Source organism: Ptychodera flava, chromosome 21 (genome assembly GCF_041260155.1).
Source record: "Ptychodera flava strain L36383 chromosome 21, AS_Pfla_20210202, whole genome shotgun sequence".
NCBI lineage: Eukaryota > Metazoa > Hemichordata > Enteropneusta > Ptychoderidae > Ptychodera > Ptychodera flava.
This window is the reverse complement of record NC_091948.1, coordinates 32,179,451-32,201,358: the sequence shown is the minus strand read 5'-3', so window position 1 is coordinate 32,201,358 and position 21,908 is coordinate 32,179,451. Positions and strand designations below refer to the sequence as shown.

General features: G+C 36.4%; 1 protein-coding gene across 3 annotated transcripts in view; it reads left to right on the top strand.

Annotated features, from left to right (window-relative positions):
- Positions 1-20,171, top strand: part of LOC139122042 (adhesion G-protein coupled receptor V1-like) — a 95,981-nt gene extending 75,810 nt beyond the window's left edge. For all 3 annotated transcript variants that reach the window (XM_070687407.1, XM_070687408.1, XM_070687406.1), the window contains 17 exons: positions 206-351; positions 3,768-3,969; positions 4,201-4,304; positions 4,729-4,848; positions 5,171-5,278; positions 6,241-6,480; positions 7,415-7,556; positions 8,314-8,481; positions 10,313-10,435; positions 10,730-10,834; positions 11,797-11,913; positions 12,617-12,698; positions 12,935-13,073; positions 13,848-14,005; positions 14,656-14,777; positions 15,750-15,968; positions 17,104-20,171. In XM_070687407.1, coding sequence (XP_070543508.1) covers positions 206-351; positions 3,768-3,969; positions 4,201-4,304; positions 4,729-4,848; positions 5,171-5,278; positions 6,241-6,480; positions 7,415-7,556; positions 8,314-8,481; positions 10,313-10,435; positions 10,730-10,834; positions 11,797-11,913; positions 12,617-12,698; positions 12,935-13,073; positions 13,848-14,005; positions 14,656-14,777; positions 15,750-15,968; positions 17,104-17,478 — 2,670 coding nt within the window. In that variant the 3' untranslated portion in view covers positions 17,479-20,171. The remainder of the gene's footprint in view (positions 1-205; positions 352-3,767; positions 3,970-4,200; positions 4,305-4,728; positions 4,849-5,170; positions 5,279-6,240; positions 6,481-7,414; positions 7,557-8,313; positions 8,482-10,312; positions 10,436-10,729; positions 10,835-11,796; positions 11,914-12,616; positions 12,699-12,934; positions 13,074-13,847; positions 14,006-14,655; positions 14,778-15,749; positions 15,969-17,103) is intronic.
- The last annotated feature ends 1,737 nt before the right edge of the window (positions 20,172-21,908 follow it).

Below are 21,908 nucleotides of genomic sequence, written 5' to 3'. Positions count from 1 at the left end.
TGAATGTTTGAAAATTTGAGGAAGAGTGCTTCTCGAATCTGAAAATCTCCATAGGAACAATCTAATTTTTATTTCTGACCAAGAAAGAGGATAATTTAAAGTTTTATGAACAAAAACTGAACAAAACTTTTTGTTTTTAAAGATACCAAACAAATTTGTCAGGATGTTTAAATAAAGTATGTATGATTTTACTTGGTATTGACAGGAACCTGAATTCAGCAGATCATTCATTGTGATACTGACTGGAGCTGGTGATGGCGCCACCATTGATATGAACAGAAACCGAGCCAATGTTACCATGTTAGATAGTGATTACCCATATGGACTCATACAGTTTACTGTGGCATCAAGGTGAGGAATTTTGAATCCGGACTTGAAGTAATGGGAGTAACTGTTTAAAGCCCCAGTATTTGTAACTTTTAACCTTTTTTATGTTCGAAATTACATATTATTCTCTTACATCCATCGTGAAATGTTGTTCAGTAAAGAAATAAGCCAAATTTGTGCTCCTGTAGTGACATACAAACGCTAAATATTGCGCGATCGAGTTGGATTGCCGCGCGGGTTTGTTGACAATTTGTAGGCTGTGCACGTGATCGAGAACGCCGATACTGATGACATCATCGAGCCTGCAACATTCCTGGGGCCTTGCCATGCCACGCCACACTGCCTGGGTAATCGCCCATGGTCGCCGGCTGAATGACCTGCGAATGGTTTTATTTTGTTCTTCTCCGTTCAAATACGTACTGCTACTGTGTTTCAGAGGATACAGAACTTTGGCAGAGGAGTCTAACATTCTATTCTGGTACCGTGTGCGGTATATACGGATTATTCAAACTGCAGTCGGCAGTGCACCGATGCGCACCCTGCAGTTGGTCACTCCGGGTACCGATGTAAAATCAAGACGACACTATATACACTTGGCTCACTTCTGTAGGCAAATAGCTATCAAAATTGAGTAACTTGAAGTATTAAATTTCAGCTGATTGTCGCTTTAGCGGCAAGGTGATTGCGAAATCGAAGCACATAGTTTGGCAATGTACGGTAGGCTGTCGAATGCAGTGAACGCGATGGCCTTTGGCAGCATGTAAGGGAACCGTCAGTATTTACGACCTGGGGGTCATTCAAAAATTGAAAGTTATAAGGGGGTGCTCAAAATGTTTTTTCTTTGTCTTACTCTGTCCTCAATGACATAATTATTGGTTGATTATATATATTTTACTCTGATACATATTAAATAAAAAGAAAATAAATACTCTAACAGTACAAATAAATATCAACTAGATGAAGCAAGGCATCAGTGGTGATGATGATGTCACACAGTAGTTTTCTGCAGTCGTTACCAGAGGTGGAAGGAGAGGCTGGGTCATGGAGAAATGTTCTCGACAGATATCACTATAAGTGCACAGGATCTAGGACAAAACTGAACTGTTGTGAATTCATCCTTTATATTATCAGAAATATATTTTATTTGACTTGAGTTCAACAACCATTTGGACATTTAACCATACCATATTGACATGCTACCCATCCAAATGGTCGGAGACTGCTTATTAGGTGAGCTTTTATATCTACATATTATTACATGGGCTCAGGTAAGCCAAACTTTCTGTTAGAGAGGGGGTTACTCAAAGTCATCATGGTTGGCTGGGGTGCGACTCAAAATTTCGGAGTTTCTAATGTAATTCCTCCGACCCCCAGATCGTAAATAATGACGGCTCCCTAAACAGCTGTGAACGCCTGAGTCCGAACGATCGGGACCAGTATACGCACTGCTGTATCTCAGCGAAAATTTAGAAAAAAACAATGGAGCTACTGCTAAGGAATTTACAGACTCTTGGCTCTTGATGCATCAGTTACTGAGCTTTTATACTGGTAAAAAGCATTCTGAATACAGCGGTAAATTTCCTCCCAAACGAGAAAGGATAACACGCGGGCATTCTGCGATGGACGCTGTCAATTTACCTTGCTGCAGGCCCCACACACCAATCTCGGCCCGACCCCGCTGCACTTGAACAGTCTACTACCTCCATGTAGTACAGCCTTACAGGTCTAGTAGCTGGCCAAACACACAAAAAACAACGTCGCAGTGTAAATTCCGTAGGTCAGAACCGTTGATCATAAATTTTCAGAACCAGTGATGTTTAAAAGTTTTGTATTGATCACTTCATTTAGGTTTATGTGAATGACTTTCTCATCGAGCCGCCGCTTCTATAATTGTCCCGGGCATTGTCCATGCAAATTGGGGCCTGCCTTAGCTCCCTCCGATCGTCTGTAGACTACAGCCTGAGCAATTGTACAGTTGTGAAAGTCAGATATGTATCATGAATTTATACAAAAATATAAAGAACAGAATCAAACCAAGAGGTTAGTTTGCTGTCGGGCCGGGTGCGCAGGGGACGACTTTGCAGTGAGGCCGGGATCTCTCTTGTGTTCGAACTTCCATCGCATCGCAGCTAGCCGATACTTGTTGTACTACTGTAGTCCCTGTGAGGATTAGATACCCGTTACGTTCGATATTATTTTGAAATACTTTTAAATTTAATAAGTAAGACTTTTGTACTGCATTCAAGATATAATTTTTCCTTTCTGAGCGTTTTCAATTACACCGTACGGCAACGATATGCGAAGTTGATAGGCTGTGTTGCCTGCAGCGTAGCCTGGCCGTACACAAAACTTCGTTTGAGTAGACGGAGCAGAATCAGTCCCGTCATTTATTTTCAACGAAATTTTCATTATACTCCATGATGGAAGAAACGACTAGTTCAATGATTACAATGGTGAAGTGTTGAATTTTTATTCATATATGTTTTTCTCTCTCAATTCATTCAGCAAACTTGATCTCCGTACCATCGGTCACAACGTGCAGTGCCTTGCATGAAGCTTACAATCGACTGCCTCCGTCGTTAGTTTAGCTGTTCAAGACGTTTGTTTGCACGGCTCATTATAGTCGGAACAATCTGTAAACACTTACATATTTATATCTTTCCGGTATTTCACTCAACTTTCGCGCGTTTTTAGCTGAGTCTCCAGTTTCGATGGACCAGACCTTTTCGAAGAGCGTATGGTTTCTACGGACGCCACAGTAAAACTTGCGTAGATGTGGTTGAGCATGCGCGGTGGTGTGATTACGTTTCGTTTCGTGTGTCAACAAAGCTGACTTCTGGTCCGGACAAGAAGTCATTTTTCACTCCTTTTACTGTTAATCGTGAGGCGGGCTGGGCATGCAAACCATGCGATTCAGTATTAATTATGGTCTACTTTCACATACTGAGGATGTCATTTTAATTAAAAATATGAAAAAAATTGTTAAAAGTTACAAATACTGGGGCTTTAAATTAAACAAATTCAGTACATTTATACTACAGAATTAATGGATTTAACGTTCTGGAAAAGTGTATTTGATAGTCCAATAGATAGTGACAATTATTATATCACTATATTGATGTTGCAAATGCTACAATCTGATTAGTTGAGACTTGAAATTAACCATTCTTTATTTGCAATATAGTACAGTTGGAACAGGCACCAGCTCTTAGCTAGTAAAAAAAAAATGACCTTTTTGATGATTTACGCAAAAATTTTAATTTAATATTATGATATAATGGCAATAAACCACTTCAACAACAGGAATACTACTGTATTTTGACCAGTACACTCCATACATGTATGTGCACTCCCTATCGCTTGTGCACATATGTTGCTCAACTAACTCCTACATGCATCTGTATATGATAAGCAATCTCTTGGCTCTCTCTCCCATGTAGGTTACCTAGTGTAGATCAGAAGGCTACCTTGGTTGGTTTGACTGTTGAACGTGTTGGTGGCAGCACCCAGCCATTGTCAATAACATGGTCAACTAGAGAATTATTTGGAGCAGTCAGGATAGCTGGTGTTGCTGTGTACCCAGCTCTTGAGGGACTTGATTTTCAAACTGCAAGTGGTGTTATGGAGTTTGAAGTTGGTCAAGTAAGCACTATTTCTTGTATTACAAACAATATTTTTCATCCAGGAAATTGATAATGACTGTTATGTATGGACAGTTGACGCAATAGAGAGGAAAATTTTTGACATGTTTCTCAAGAGTGATTTATATTAAAAATACCAAGAGATGTGACTACCCACTCTGAAAACTAAGCTTCTCTCAAAAAATGAAGATTTTACTAAAATGACATTGTGTTTTTGTTTTGTCAATGACAGAGGAGAGCTTCCATTGATATTGTATTGACACCGGAGACAGCATCTGCCAATCCTCTGCCTAAGATGTTCCAAGTTATCATTGATAATCCTACCAATGGAGCAAGGTAAACTATCCCCTCAGATGTCATGATTTCAACCTCTTGAAAATGTTATATTGAAGAAAGATTCTCACTGTTGTTTTCAAGTGCTTTGAACTCACTATGCATGCCTTGTAGAAAAGTGCGGTAGAGAACCAATAAAACAATTACTGTGAACGGTTTTATGCATCTAATGTTTTATATAGCAATAATTACCCTATGACACCATGACAACTGGAGTTGTACAACGTTGCAGATAACTTGTTCCCTTATACTGCTGCCAGTATTTTCAAGCAAAATATGTTAACAAGAAAATTTTGGATATACAAAGGTTTGTTAGAAATCAAAGAAGTACTGGGTGGTCAAAGACACCGTGGCTAATCAAAAAGGGACATGGTTGACTTTACTGTGATGTGTTAGTATTATGAGAGGTATTTTTATTGTGTTTCAGTGTCAATCCTGATGGTTACTATTCCAATGTAACAATTGTTGCTGATAAAACAACAGTTGATATTTGGGAAACTTGGGCTGGTGCCAGAACTGGAGATCTTACTGACTCTGAGATCGACAGGTGAGTGAAAATGAGTAAAGCAAATGTTGGATTCACATTTGAAATGTGACATAGCCAATTATTCCACATTAAATACAAAATTGTTCTGCAAGATTTATGATGGAAAACATCAAAGAAAAATATCAAGTTTCAACTTACAATTTTATGCACATACAACAGGTGCCTATCTGTCTGTTTTGCTCCAGGGGTGATGCAGCTTATATTGGCTGAACATCACTTTTGCATTCCACATGGAAATGGTTGCTACAATTTATGTGTGCATGCTGAGAGTTTTGACATTTCATCATTAAATGTGAAAAAAAAATTGTATTTTGTTGTCCAGGATATTACGAGAAATCAGTGCAGCAGTTGCTGATGAGATGACGGATGAACAGGTGACAGTTGTCAAGGATACCTTGGACCTGATCATCACAGAGGCCGGTCAGAGACAGTAAGTAAAGCATGCACAGCTTGGCCATTACATTGAGTTCCTCAGATGGAAATTTGAATGATATAGAAGTCAATGCTAACTGACTGGAAATTCTAGTGCCACAATGGTCAGGCAATATTTTGACTGGTTCTATCACCGCCTCAATAAGGGGTCAAAAGTGATACTGTCCTAACATGCTTTGCATGCAAAAAAATAAATAAAAAAAATAAATAACCTTTGGTGAAAATTGAAGTCTTATTCTGTAATTTTGGAAGAAAAAAATATGCAGGGGAAATCAGAATTCTCAGTTACCTTCATTCTGAATGCTCTGTTATTTTATTGTAGTTCAATTGCATAAGTTACCAAAAGTTATGAATACTTGAAGTTTTGCTTTGTTGTCAAATTCATGCAATGTCACGTTCCACTACTTTTAGAGCCATACAGAACACAGGGAAAATTTTACAGGAGAAAACTAAATATTGATGTGTACTCTGAGTCCAAAGTTACCATACATAGTACCAAGATAATACACACTTTCAGTCATTTGCTAAAGCGTTATCAAAGTGTTTGTTTTAGGCTTCATGAAACAAAAACCAAAATGTGTAAAAAGTATGCATGTTACACTACCTTTACAATGATATAATCACAAACATGTATACACCATGTATATGATCACTACCGATGACATGTTGATACAGTCAGCCAAGTTTGCAATGACATGTACCAGGAAATGAACTCCTATTCTGTTAACACTGTCAGTTAGGTTACTGCATAGGACTGACCTCTGTCCCTCAACCCCCTTCCTACACTCTCCTAATTTAGAGCATCATGATATTGCACTTATTAATTCATACATGGATGTGGCAGGTGACCGTGCTTTAAATCAAACATGGTCCCCACTGACAACTTATAAATGCAACTACCTTGCATATACCATACAACTTTATTAGTTGCTAACACTGATGTGACTGATTGCATTTCAGGTTGCCAAGTTCAACCCTTGACAAGATCATGGAGATATTCTGTGACATGTTAGAACCAGACCGTCAAGACACCAAGGGAAAGAGCAGTCTTTCAGTTTCATTTGTTGATTTCATCTACACACTGATCACTGATGAAGAATGCGAAATGACACAACCTAAAACTATACAGTGTGAACATGCCTATGTGGAAGTAGCAAGATGGCTGCCAATATCAGTCAATGGTCACAGATTTGGTGGCAGGTTAGTTCTGTACAATGCATGTATGTGTCATTGATGTTGTGACATCGCAGTTCACTGTATGCTCATCACTGTAACATTTCAGTAACAGTTAAGTTCAGTTGTAGGATGTCAATGTTCATTCTGCCATCTTCTAAGCTATGCATTAAGGATCAACTATCAAATAAGTGTATATGAAATAAGTTGAAATGTATGATGAAGCATGACACTGTAGAAATTGAAATTGGTGACCCAGAATGCATAACTCTTATTTTGACAGTTTTCTTCAGTAGTGTTGTTCTGTATGAATTGTTTTCTTGAAGTACTATTCAATACAAACTTAATCATGTTTAAACACCTTAGTGTTCCATCAGTGTATGAATAATAACTATATGTATATGTGTGAAGTACATTGTTCCTCTTGATAGTTATCCTGACACAGATTCAATTTTAGCAATGACAGTCAGTGCATATAACAGAACAGGTTGTGTTGGTCACTTTCAAATACTCTGAGGAGGACATATAGGCCCAGTATTAAACTGTATTTGATACAGAAAAAAATATTGGTGTAAAATGTACAGAGTTACAGTTGGAAGAGATCATTTAGACTTGAAGATGTATCTTACAGGGGCATGCATGCATGCATGCATGTGTGAAAGAACATGTGAGGTACCTTTGTGTGACAGATATTCCAGTCTGGTAGTCAATATGCAATACTGAAAATATGTGTAATATTCATTATTATCTGTTATCAGCTGTCTCACTATTGGCATAACGTATCAGTATATTATGTACTTATTCGTTTGTTTGGTAAAGGTACGTCAAAACAGTGAAGTTATGGAGAATTGTCGTTGATTCTCAGATGAAAGTTTATCAGCCTTTGATAGGCAGTTCTTTGCATCACATACCAACATTTCCAATGCAGTCTTGATTTAAATGACTTCATACTTCATTTCAGACAACGGGACTACTTCCAATTACCACCAGATTTACTAGACTTCCAGTCTGAAAACCAGCAATGTGAAGATATCCATTTCATAGAGTATTCTAGCTCCGTCTGGTTTGAGCCAAATAACCAAGAACCACCAATGAGTGATAAGGTCAGTTGTGTGAAAGATTACCAAGTAAAGGTTTTCACAAACTTTACTGAAAATAAGGATGTCCTTGTCTATCACACATGTACAGCTTTTTTGTTTCTTTTTCCCAATTTTCTACTATTATAATGATTAAGCCGGAAACCTGAATTTGACATGAGCCGTATATACACAAGAATATTTCCTGATATGGTAGATTAATATACAAATGGTTGTTAAACACATCGAGTACATGATGATATGCAAAGTTAGAAACAATGGTTTTTACATCAGATGATATGCCTGCTCTCACATTGATTTAACCTCAGTGCAGATAATGGCTGATTTTGTTTCAACAGAATTTGATTAGTTTAATCAGTCATGATGAATTGAATTCCGTCTTTAATAGCAGTCTATTCATCATTTGTTGGTGTGACTCTTGACTGAATATAAGTGAACGATCTGTGTTTGTTTGGTAGTCCACTAGAAATTTCATGTGTCAACGATGTAATTTCCTTCAGTACATGTATTGTGAAAGTTGCAAGATCAAAAGTGTACTAAAGAGAACAAATTGAGAATTCACATTGGTTACTTATTCTGGCACCATCATACATATGTTTACTCCAAGAAATAGCGATGACATACATCTACATGGTGTGCATATTGGTTTTTAACAACATCTCTTTGGCCCAGAAATAGTTAATAGGAAAATCCATACTGGCACAGTACCCTAATGTAGATTTAGTTTCCATGAGGAATTTACTGTGTTGTATTCCTCCATTAGGTTTTATCTGTTGGCCTGAAAGGCAAGGAAGGTGACTTTTCCAACCTAGCAACTCCTATCCAGTATCGTCTTTACACGGATAATTCCAGAGTGACACCAAAAGGTGCATCATGTCTGCTGTGGAACCATGCAGCTCAGAGATGGCTCAACGATGAATGTACAGTCCTGGTGAGTCATTCAAGTCTCTCTATATCTGGTAAACATAGTGACAAATGGTAAATTCATATTAAGAAATTTCCTTCAACTTTTCTTTCTTTCTAAAGCAGCTATCATTATTATGTTATCATCCTCCAATGCAATGTATAAATATTTGTGGAAGCCAGATCCAAGTGCGTATATGAAGGTCATGATCTTTTCAGTTGAGACCTTTGATAAACTTATATATAATCCCATGGTATTTTTCTCTGTTTGACATCATCGTATACGAGTGTTTTTCGCGGAGCCGTACAACTTCGAGCCGAAGGCGAGAAGTTGTGCGGCTCCGCGAAAAACACAAGTATACGATTACGTCAAACGGAGAAAAAATACCATGGGATTATATATTTATCACATGAACAGTCTTCTTATTTTTCTTTTGACGTAGATGGATCAAAATTATCGTAACAAACTGCATGAATTTCGTCGCGATTTGTGTTTTACTTACGCGGATTACTTTCATTTAAAGAGTAAAGCGGCCCGTCACCCAGGAGATACTTTCACTCATAAATCCCATCAAGCTGAAATTTGCTACATGAAATAGTATCGCCACCAACCAGACATACGGATTCGGTCACATGAACCTGTCAATCATTGTCTCGCGCTGTACCGATGCCAAGGCAAGTCGGCCATCGCATCGGTACGCGTCGGTCGACATAACTTTCATCGTGCTAGCGACGGATAGCCACAGTATTCAGAGTTAATCAGAATATTTACAAATAGATTTATGAAGTAAATTCAACGACACGATCGAAACAGTAATTCTCATTCTCAGAGATTCCGTGGCTTTTCAAAATATCACACAAGTTTACGACCGTGGCGAGCGCGAAAGATTCCGTTCGATGACACACAGAGTGTACCTCATTGCATGTTTGCGCCCACAACACTGCCGTCAACGGTCTCTGCCATGCCGGTGTCAACTCGTTAATCTCCATCTCGGTCATCAATGTTTTCGTCTTAAGGATTTTAATGTTTGCAGTGACATATATCTCACCCGTAGATACATCCTAATTTTACTTGACGGAAACTCTGTTTTGAGTGTTGTCTGAGTCAACTTTCGAAGTACATCGGATTCCACAGCGCTGCAATGCATAAGCTTATAGCCTACAGCTCAACAGTTGATGTCTTCGCTAGCGCTACAACCTTACGCCGCTACAGGTTTGATTCCGAGCAAGAATTTACGGAATTTTTCGTATGATGAAGGAAATTTATCGTTGTTAGTCGAATGACTTTATGCTTGTGCCTGTATGTCGCTTTCCGAAGATTATACTGTACTCATTTATTCAGTTCAACTTCCGTTGAGGTGTAGATTTCAGGTTTATCGCCAACCGGGATCGCCAGGTACGACGTCCACATTGAGCCTTACGAGGCGACTCGACTGGATCGGCGGTATCCCCATTCGATTCTCGGGAACAGCTATAGTTTTAGCGACTCGAAATTTCGCTGGACATGCCTTCTATGTTTCCATGTGTGAATTTATCGGGTCACCTTTTTTGAAAAAGTGTCTTGAGAGCATGGCACATGGCATCGATCACGACAAATCCGTCTATGTTCACGTCGCGACCCGCATGAAGGGTACCATGCAAGAAAAAAGTTCCGGTTGATGACGTACAACAGGGGTAATTCGGATTTCTTATCCGCCCTGTTCTATGTCACACAGGTGGGAATTCGGGCCAGTTCATGTGATAAAGAGATTTAAACTAAGATACAGTGAAATTTGGTTCAGGATATTGTATAAATCTTATCTGGACAGGAAGAAGGTACGTACCTCTCAAACACTAATTGTCTTGTCTCTAATTTACAGAGTGATGATAGAGACTATGTTGAATGTAGCTGTAAACACCTGTCTGACTATGCAGCCAGGGCCCAAACTGATGATCTCACTGGATACAATGAATGGATCTATGCATCGTGTTTCATCTGCATGGTAAGTGATGAATTTCTGCTTTTATTTTGATCCCTTTGTAACTTCTCTTGCAGGTTTATATAAAAGGATATTCAATGTAATTTTTATTACAAGCATGCCAAGAACATCTGTGGTACACTGCAGTGTATACCTTCAGCATTCAACAGTCAGTACAGTAACAATGAAAAGTTTTCAAAGAAAACCATGTACCTTTTATAACATATGACATATGCCATATATTTGTACATCAATATGAATATTGTGTCGGTTAAATTGATTGTACTCTGACCCAAGTCACTTTGTCTTCATCGACAGATTGGTCTAGCCTTTGCTATACTAGCCCATCACATTTGTTCCATTGAGACAATGTTTGCAGCCAAACTACTGATGCATATGTGTTTTGCATGCCTGTCACTCCAGGTAAGCCACAGTGATCACAGACGATTAAACCCATGAGATTTATTAACTTGATTTACAAATATGTAATAGAGCTGAGTGCAAGTGTCGGTTTGGTGCTAAATATATCACCACACTCAGGATACTTGCTGCTACCTGCAGAAAGTGACATAAATTTTGTCATGTACAGCTGTCTCTATAACCACTGCTTGTGATTATATCCTTTATTGAATAATTTTTAAAATTTTGTATGTTTATAATTTAAATATGTTCATTCAGAACATTGTTGCTATCAAAATACCATTTTCACAATACTAGTAGGATTGATTTCCAAAAGGCTGGTCAAAATTTTCAGACAAATATATATTTTTACATATTGATGATGGAATTCTGACATCATCAGGGATCAGCCCTATACTAACAGTCATTACAATGTCAAAAAAGTACAAAAATGAAAGACATTTGCCCAATGATTTCCAGATTGCCACTTGACTTGTCAATCTTGAGGACCAATTAACAGTGTCAGGAAGCTCTACAGAAGTTAATTTATGTTTTTGGCTGCTTCTCTTTGATTAAAGTTTAATACTACATTGGCCAAGCCTTGCTCACATCAATACCGTAATGAAATATTGCAAACGTCACGACATTCCCAGGATATTTTGCAACATCTAGAGTCAAAATATTCAAATGAGAAAATAGCCAAAATGATTCAAAAGTTGTAATTTAAAATACATGTATCATGATAAAATAGATTCCAGTGACAGCATAGTGGATCTGTTGATCTGCCATGATGTAGCAGCAAAGTTGATGATGATTTGTATAAACTACAGTATGTGTTGTAAAAGTACACATTGATACTGCACTGTGAAATATAAAGTAGGTGATACTTGTGGTAACCATTCATTAGGTTGATTTGGGAATCTGTAAATGGGCTTGATCCCGTAGAATTTCTGAATAAATAATTTATTTCTTTGCATGTCTTCCAGATCACATTTGTAGTGGCTGCGTACATCAGTAACAGAATCAGTGCAAGTAGTTGTTCTGCCATAGCAACTGTTTTACATTACTTCTTCCTGGCACAGTTCTCATGGATGTTTGTACAGGTAAACATTTAATCTGTTCACCTCTTATTCCCTGTAAACAGTTCCACTATCATCATTGATAACAATGGGTTTGGGCTCAACCATGTGACCAACAGGTTATAAAACCAGTATGCTGATCTTAGTCTAAATGTTTTAAATTGTCGAACTCAAATTCAATTGAAATCCTTTTAAGTGACCAGTGGATGTAATTAGTCCACTAAATTACACATTTTTGACTGTACATGAATGTGAATTCAAAGTATTAATAACATCCACAGAAAGTGAACAGAATTTTTAAAAAATATTCACTTCAAAACTACCGTTATACAGTCAATATTAACTCTGAAATTGTAGACTCAGAGATGGAGAAAATAGCCGGCAGCCGGCAAAAACAACTGGCTGTCAGCTAAAATTTGCCAGGTGTGAAAATTTAGTGTTAGTAAAAAATCAGGACATTTTGCACAAACTTTATGTGCAGATGTGCCACTTGTAACTGCCTGTACTGTTCTACATCCCTGAGACTTCATCACTACCTCACCAAATGAAGAGGCAGTGGCACTCTTATGAATTGTGAAATATTTAAGGTACATGTAGCTTAGTCATCCATGTTTAATAGGACTGAATCCACATATCTATCAAACGCAATACCAGCTATAGAGTCCAATTCACTTGTAACAACAGCGTGTCTGTCATTGATATCAACAATGAACTATTTCTGTTCTAGTCAATCAATCTGTGGAAAGTATTGGTTATGAATGATGAACACACAGAGAGATACTACGTACTGTTCTTCATGCTTGGATGGGGTAAGTCTCGTGACTCTTTTTTCTGACATACTTTGTGACATTTCTATTTTTCAGACTAGGATGGTTGACCCATTTTTGATCTGCACATAGCTTTCATTTAGTGTAGAGCTCCCAACTACATATTACAGAGAGGTATCACTTCACACATTCACCATTCTGACACTTAAGACTAAGCGTTATCTTCCTTCACCATGTAAACCCTCATAATAATTTGGTCTGTTGTTGTTGTTTTCTAGGCCTGCCTGCCATACTTGTAGTGACATATATTGTAGTACTTTATGCAGCATTTGGATGGGAATATTTCACCAACCCATCAGATATCAACCCATACAGTCCTGAAGTCATCTATGGAGATGTACATCTAAATGGTGATATGTAAGTCATTGAAAACCTTCACTCTAGCAAATATTTCATGGGTACCTTAGATCTCCACAACCCGTACATAGTTACAATGCTGTACATTTCACCTGAACTTATAACTATCGTACATTGTTTCATAGCCAGACAGCAATGACCCATGCTTTTCAGTCCAATATTACATTTTCTATTGGAGTCTATTCACACCAACATTCAAATGACAATATTGAGTCTAGTAAAAATGCAAATGGTATGTGTCATTAGAGGCCAATGACCCTTGACCTCTATATGCAATACACAACTTGTAGTCTGATACGTTCACTGTGTGAAAAATCAAGGCACCATTGCCTGAGGGAAAGCATTTGGTATTTGCTTGCTGTAGGTTATAGAATGCCTGGAATGAACTGAAAGACATGTACTTTTACCAAATTTTACCGCTAGAAACTTTCAAGCTTCTTCTTTCATAATCAATAATAAAAATCAAGGGTCACCATGCGAAATTTTTGTTGTAGAGAACCACATTACTAACTCAGAGAATTTAGTGACATTTGAAATGAGATGGATACTGTCCCAGAGCTAACTCTATCAAGAAATAGAAAATTTTTGATTTGCAGAAAAACATGATGGTGGAAACTTACTTCCATAAACTTCAAAATGAGTTCATACAAACAGAAAATATCAAAGTTCAAATATCATCCCCGGGATGTTTTCTATCATAAGACACCATGATAAACACACCAAAAACTGTTCACAAAGAGTAAAAGAGCAAATTTCACTGTCTGTTTTTCTCAGGTGTTTTATACCCAATGCCTATGCAGCACTGGCAGGAGTCCTTGGTCCAGTTGTACTTCTGCTATTCTTTGTAGCGATAGTATTTGTTCAGGCATACCAAGTCACACCGCAGTGGAAGCAGTACGATGATGTCTATGCTGGCAGATACAATACAACAGGTAAGAAAATCTCTGCTGTAGTTTATTTTGACACAGAATCTACTAGTCTATCAATTAATGATCTCTGATTTAGATGAAAAGACAAATTATATGGGAGCAGATAAGTCATATGGTATAGATTTAAAACTGAGCTGAACATATGATATCGAAGTTGTAAATTTCAGTTATTTATGCAGAAACAAGTCATGTGATGCTGATTCCAGCTTTTTCATGGTATTGGGGAAGGAAAACAATTCCTATCTGTCCATCTTATGCTTGCTATTCAGACGCAAATTGGCAATTGATGCTATAGTGGACCTGTCTTGATAAATTAGACAAATCACTAACTACTTGATATTGTACAAGATACATTGACACTAGACCTGGCAAATCATATTTATGCTAGATATATTAGAAGTAGTTTATGTCATTTATGTTGATCTTTGCCCCAAAATTGCATAGTACAGTACATTTAATGTGTTGTAAGGTGTTTGACATAGAGATGTTCAAATTTTGTACACATATGTTTTAAGAAAAGTTTTATGAAAGCAACAGCCTTTCACAACAATAATACTGAGTGCCTAAAGTTTACAATGGAAATAATTTTCAAAAAAATTGCCCTTTCATTGCAAGGTTATTGCATGTTAATTCATGTGCGTGTTTTATTTCAGAGGTGCGAATTCTGCTGATGTTTTGGTTGGTAATTATTACCACTTGGATATTTGGTGGATTACACATGGCATTTGGTAAACTCTGGCTTTTGATACTCTTCTGTATCTTCAATATCATTCAGGTAAGATATCAGAAAGTCTAGACGTGGCAATAAAGTTTTTGATAACTTAATATTGATCCTAAAAGGAGTGAAATATAACTTTACGGTCAAAGAAGTTAATAATTTCAATATTAATATTAATATTAATAATTTCAATATTAATATGCTTCCATCTGATTGACTGAAGATGGGTTATATATTTGCCTGGCAAACTTGAGGCTTGAATGATTAGTAAAAACTGCAAATCTAGCCATCTGATTGGCTGAGACATAATGAAAATTGTTTTCTTCTTTATATTTGTGCACTCTTGATATGTTTGAAATTCTGAAAGTATACCATCATGTCAGACTCACAGCCACAGGTCAATTTTAATTATAACTTTATACTAAATAGCTTGATGAAGCCAGCAATGAAGAGTTTCTCAAAGCAGCCCCTTTGCAACAATTATAATGTCATAGCAATCACTTCTCTTTTCAAGTTGATTATCTCCTGTTGAACATGTTAATCTTCCCATAGAGGTCTGATATCCCAAACCAAACACCCTGGCTTTGCTGTATGGTACCTCTGAGCATTTGATGACATTGAGAAAATAACATTTCCATACAAAATATTCCACTGACTTTGTTCTTTTGAGAGAAATACAACACAAAGAGAATTATAAAATGTTTTCACCATTCAACAGTAAAATACATGTACAAGGAATTATATTTGTACAGTTTTTAGCTCATATTTGGTATGTATATAAATACCAAAAAGAGTTTATATGGTGAGTCAGTGGCGTCTGTATGTATGTATGTATGTTTCTAAATTATACTCTTGAAAAATACATGTCAGTCCAAGTTTAAATGGTTAGCATGTCATAACAATTTCAATGACATAAATTTATTGATACACTTTTTGTTAAAAATATTAAGAAAGGTGTAGTTGACCTTAAATGTTATTGTCATCAGGGATTGTCTCTCTTAAATTTCAAATATTTTTCATCACTTGCAGGGATTGTACGCTTTAATCATCTACACCATATTACGTAATCAGTTGTGTAGACCAGCCAAGGGACAGTATTCCTTTAACAACAGTACATCAGAAGTAGTTCATATACAGAATCAGAATTACACTCAAAGTAGATCTGTCAGTGGTGCATCTGTTGGCAAGAGTTCAAAGGGAACTCTGGGTATTATACAGACACAGATTCCTGTGGCAACACAAAATGAGGTGAGTGCAGAAACTCTTTTGTGCAAACCGTGTATTTAATGAAACTCCACTTTCTGTGATATGATTCAAAGGATCATCACATAATACGGAAGAGAACAGTGTGGTTTTGAAAACTAATATAGCTTCCTTGTGGAAGGTGAAGGTACTGTGGGTATGACTTTTAGTGTTGTTGAATATTGTACAGGGAGAATATTGCATTGGAATGAATGTTGATTAGTGGACACAAACCTTTGGACACTAACTCAAGGAGTTTTCCTTTGCCATTAGTTATATACTCTAGCCCTAATCCTAAATGTAATGACTCCCTAGGTTTCAACTTATTAATGCAAAAAAAGTGATACTGGCCCCCACGCTTAACAATTTTTACAAATCAACATAACCCAAGGGGGTCTGTTGCTTCATAAAACCAGTTGCGACTGGTTTTGTGAAGCAACAGACCCCCTCAAGTTGAGTTATGTTGATTTGTAAAAATTGTTAAGCGTGGGGGCCAGTATCACTTTTTTTAGTACTGTTCGAGTGTACTGTTGTGTCTTTGTCTGTTGATTTGATTGGTTGTGCCACATGAATGTCAAGAAACGTTTTCATTAAAATTTGGTCAGAAATGTCATGATTGTAGAGATAATGTTTTTGATTAAATAACTGAATGATATACATGTACATGATTCATAGTATAGTAGTGTCCCCGAAGATATGATATAATGAATAAATAATAATAATTTATTTATAAAACATCTATATCCACTGTGATAAAAAGTGATCAAAGACGCTATAAAATTACACTACTATTTTAAAATGTAGAATATGCAAGTGTGACATCATGTAGTACATAATCTCTTATGACGTAGCATTTTGTGATACAGTGGGATATTTGTATTTAGTTTTGTTGAAGTATTTTCATGTTTCATGAATCTTGGTACACAGAAGGAGACAAATCTATCTTTGATACATTTAAGACACCTATAATTGATCTTACTTTTACTGCAGAAAGCTAAGTAAGACATTTAAGTCACAAAACAGCATGCACACTCTGTAACATACCGTTTATCACTTCAGATAAGTGTTAATTTTTACAATGATTTCTGTCATGATGTCTGTGTGATTTATCACCATTCCATTCTTGTCATTTGTTTTTCAGATGAACAACTGGGATAGGACATCAGTTGTACACAGTCACCATAGCGACATGTATCCCGAGAAACAACCTCCACCCCACACCAACAATATATATAGCACCATGCCATATTCCAACAACATACATGCTGACCCACCTCAGGATGAACCTGACTCACAGGAATTTGACGATCTGATTTTTGCTCTCAAGACGGGTACGACATACACTCCCAGTGAAGATGACGCCCTATCAGAACGAGCCAGGTCATCACATCTCAATGACTCTGGTGAACACAACAAAAGTACGGAACAGCTCATTCTAGACACCTCAGCGGACAACGCACAGGATGCAGAACACTATGAAATGAGGAGAATATCTATCGCTGACACACACCTTTAACCTGAAACTCCCCCATTATTTAATGGATCAGCCCATCTCATAAGGTTGTGTACATACTGTAGAAATTTTCAACTGGACCATGAAGATTTGATAGGGGCCAGTAAATATTTTTGTACAGAAATGTTTTATACACAGAGTACAAATTGGCAATAATTTTCTGTACATAGGGAATTTTTGTAAACCCTTTCTGTAAACATATCAGGAATGTAGTGACTTTTGTAAAACGAAAAGTGACATTTTGGTAAGCGTAATGACTGGCGTCTTCCAATATGAATTAGGAAGACAGTCTGTGCATTATACAGCTCACAGGTGTTGCACTGCAGTGCTTGCCCATTTGCCATCATGCTTCCCGCATCATGAAATTTTGATTACTGAATAATCTAGCTGTTTTAAGCAGTAAATCTCAGTTTTTCAATGAGAACTTAAATGCAGCATGTTTTGCTAGAATTAATCTGGTTATGTAGAATAATTAACTTTTTGTTGCACTCTGATTTGGTGCCAAAGTCCTAACTAGAGATCATGAACTATGTACCGTCAAAAAAATTTGATTTGATTGTGTAACATTAAAGTAACACTGGTGTTGTTTGTCTAAAGTTAATCACCGTTTAACACAATTTCTATGACATGGTGAAAACAATTGGAACTAATTATCTAAAGACGAGTTATTACTCATGAAGGGAATTGGAAATTTAAAGATTATAATTTGCAGCAGTCCAGATCTGTGAAGTTAACCCCTATGTCCATCATTGCCAGCTCATATTTCCAGACCAATCAGATTATGATGATCAGAGACTATTGAAATGATGAATTATTCAAGTATCCATAGATGTTCCACTATTGAAAATATACAGTCGGACAACCTCATTTTCTATATCTGTACTTTGAATCAAGGCATTCTGATTTCTAATTTCTATAAATCAGAGACTTTTGAAGTCCATAATTAGTAACCAATCATCTACTCCAGACCTTGAACACCCATAACCTTCAACCAATCAGCTTCCCCGAGACATCAGTAAACTGTCACAAACAAAATGCTTGTTGACAGGAAAGCTGAAATTTGCATCATTAAAAAGTATCTGATACAGTTGTAATCTGTGTAAATTCAAACATCTACACATTTTTTTCTGTTTATTCTTGTTTAATTTGTCTTTTGTTACACTTTTTTTTGTCAGTTTTTCATTTTGAAAATTAAAATTTGACACATTTGCTGAGGCTAGAATGTACACCTTAGACATATACCGGGGAAGCTGTTTAAAATGTTTTTATTCCATTTGTGTGGAAAAAAACCTTGCACAAAGCAATAACAGTAGATCAAAGTTCTAATGTTTGCAATTCTTATCCTCAATTGGCTTTGAGATCACAGTAACACTTATTGCAGAGCTACAAGAGAGCTAACTGTTGTATTTTTCCAATATCTCCTTGTCAAGATTGTCTTGTATAGTAATTGCATGTTAGATGCTTTGAAATGAGGCCGTCCTGTTTTATTTTGTAACTTTGTGAGAGCAGTACTGATATTTTGTATTTTAATGACATCAGACAAAGAACTCAGAACTTCAGATACTTACAGTTCCTAACTTGTATCTTAGAAAAGATGTTTTTGAAAGAAAGATATCTTTGTTCACCTTGAAAATGCTCTTACTTCCCAGGTTTTGGCATGACTTTATTGAATAGAGTATCACCTGAATTGTTTTTGAAGTTGCAAATTCAGCAACTGTACTGAAAAGTTTTGTTTTATATTCTATTGAGGTCTTTTGTTAATTTATTTGATAATTTGTCATATATGTTGGGATTTTTTGCTGCAGTTTGAAAAAAATTACTGATTTACAGATGATCTATTTTAAAAATATAACCATCCCATGATTTTGAAAATAAATTATTACTGTAATACTAGTATTATAATTTATCTTATGAGCTGTGATTTAAATGTAAGTAATGTACTTCTAGTGGAAAGTAATCTCTATGTGCACACAATAGGAAAGAGTGGATGTTTGAACAAACAAATATTACAAAATAATTTGTCCTATGTATATATTGGTGAATTTAATGTTACGCAGAACAAATTCAAAATATCTTGGCACTATAACACAGTTAAGTGGTTGCAATACATCCTGTAAACTTGTTAGTTCAACATTTTATTGGCTAAGATGTTTCCTTTGAAGCCTGTTTCTGAAGTTTTTTACAAACATTTCTTTAAAGACTTCAAACTTGCCACAAGGACATAAAGGTTATTAATATATCCATTCTAAATTAACCAGAAACAAATGACAAACATTATTTATTAATAATAACTTTCCATACGGATTAATTTCTATGAAGTCTGGACTGTGGGTAACATTCAGGCCATTGGGTCATCCACTGTACTGGAGGGACATGGATATTGCCTTATCTAATGTGTGCTGGGATTTTCTATTTTATACCTTGGCTTTTTGATATCAAGATATTATGACTCTATAGCTGATTTGTCTATTTATGAAATGAAATGATGTATCGAAAAGTGTGTTTATATATAAGCATATTTGTTATGACTAGATAGTATTTTCTATGGTTTGATAATTCCTTGTTTTTGGCTTTCCTGTGTATATGTTGTTGATCTTATAGTCTATGATATGCAAGCTGCTGGATAATTTATTAAAGACATGTACATTTTACAAATCAAAACAGCTTTGCAAATAAAGTGGTTTTTATACTAATAATTATTGTGCTTTTTAATTGCTTGGATATTTTGCACTGTTCGGCCAGTTTGTGATTGATTTAAATACATGCGTGTGTGTATGTGTGTGTTTGTGTGTGTATGTGTTCATATTTACAACTTTTTCAAACCTTTGATTTATTATTGAAATGAGAATCATAATTAAAAAGTTTGATCATCTTCGGTCAGGGAAACCTACAGCCGGGCTAGAAGTGAGTCTCAAAGAAGGCAGCCCTAGTCAAAGTCTGATCTCATCAGCATTCTAGCATGTATCAATCAGTTGAACATCGTCAAACTTTAGGATATCTTCAAGAAATAGAACTGTGATTCGTTCACATTAAATGAGCTCAGTATTTAACACAGGTACTCAATGAAAGTAGAAGCCAACTATGTATCATGTAAGGTAGACGATTATGCAACTGTTGTGACTTGGGTTGAGACGAGTCTGATAGAAATAGCACCCTCTTGAGTCATATTTCTGTGTTTACAGGAAGGCTATTTAAACCAAAGTGCCTAGACCTTAATGTGTTCCAGATTTTGGTTAAACTATCGTTTTGCACTTCATCATGTATTTTCCTGTACACCTTTCTATCTTTGCCACAGAAAATAATAGGACTTTGTGTCAACTTGGTGCTGAGAGTTCAAGGTCACCACCAAAACTTTCCCTATACACCATTATCAACGACTTGGAGTCGAAGAAAATCACTATTCCAAAGCAAAGTGATTACATTCGTTGATTAGAAGTCTCATACTTACTGAACTTAAATGTATTTGTCTAATATTTTTCGGTTAGTCTGCTTTTAATTTTGTTTGTTTATGTTTGCTTTTATGTTTGTGTTATGTGTGATTGTTGTCTTTTAGTCTTTTTTATGAATTTCTCTTTTTCTCTCGTTAACATGTTGTTTGTTACTTGTCTGTTATTCAGCCTTAGGCCCCTGCGATTTTTTCTTCATAAATAATGTAAGCAAATGATTTTATTATTATGATAAATATATCCACAATTAATCATAATGAGTAAACTGAATGCATTGAATGTTCAAAATGTCTAATATATTGAAGATGTGAACTAATTTGCAATAATAGTCTGTCAGAATAATCAAGCCTTTCACGTGAAATTTCTACCACCAATACTAAAACCGCAACGTTCTCACTAATGCAACCACCCCTGACCTGTTTTGGAATTTTCTGAACTTCATGAAAATCAGAAGTTTTATGTAACGATAGTGTATGCGCTCCAGTCCGCCATCGGAACGAGTGTCTAGCAAAAAGTTCGTTTCGAGGGGATATCATAGGTTGTTGCGGCCTTTTTATGCCACCTCAATGCATTTTACGTTGATAGACTGCTTACAAAGGAACTACTGTTTCGTACTGGTATGTTTAATACTGTCACCAAGTCACCGAATATAGTGGTGAGGGGGACTGTGGTTGGACAGTGTTTTGGAAACTATTTCAGTGAGTTAAGACTTCCATGATTTAACAATCACACTCACATTGTGATGGGGACTGAATGCAGTCGAATTCGTTGTGGTGGAATGACAGTCTTCATATGACTGTTTATTGATTCAGTATAGACCTGCACAATAATGGAATAACAATACTGATTATGAGGACATGTCGGGCTCGCTGATTTCACCTCATATTCATTTCATGGTTGAATGTTCATTTGTCTTCAGGCCACTATGACAAACACGGTAAGGTTTTGCAGAACGGAATACAGGAACTAAAAAAACACATGCCCTTA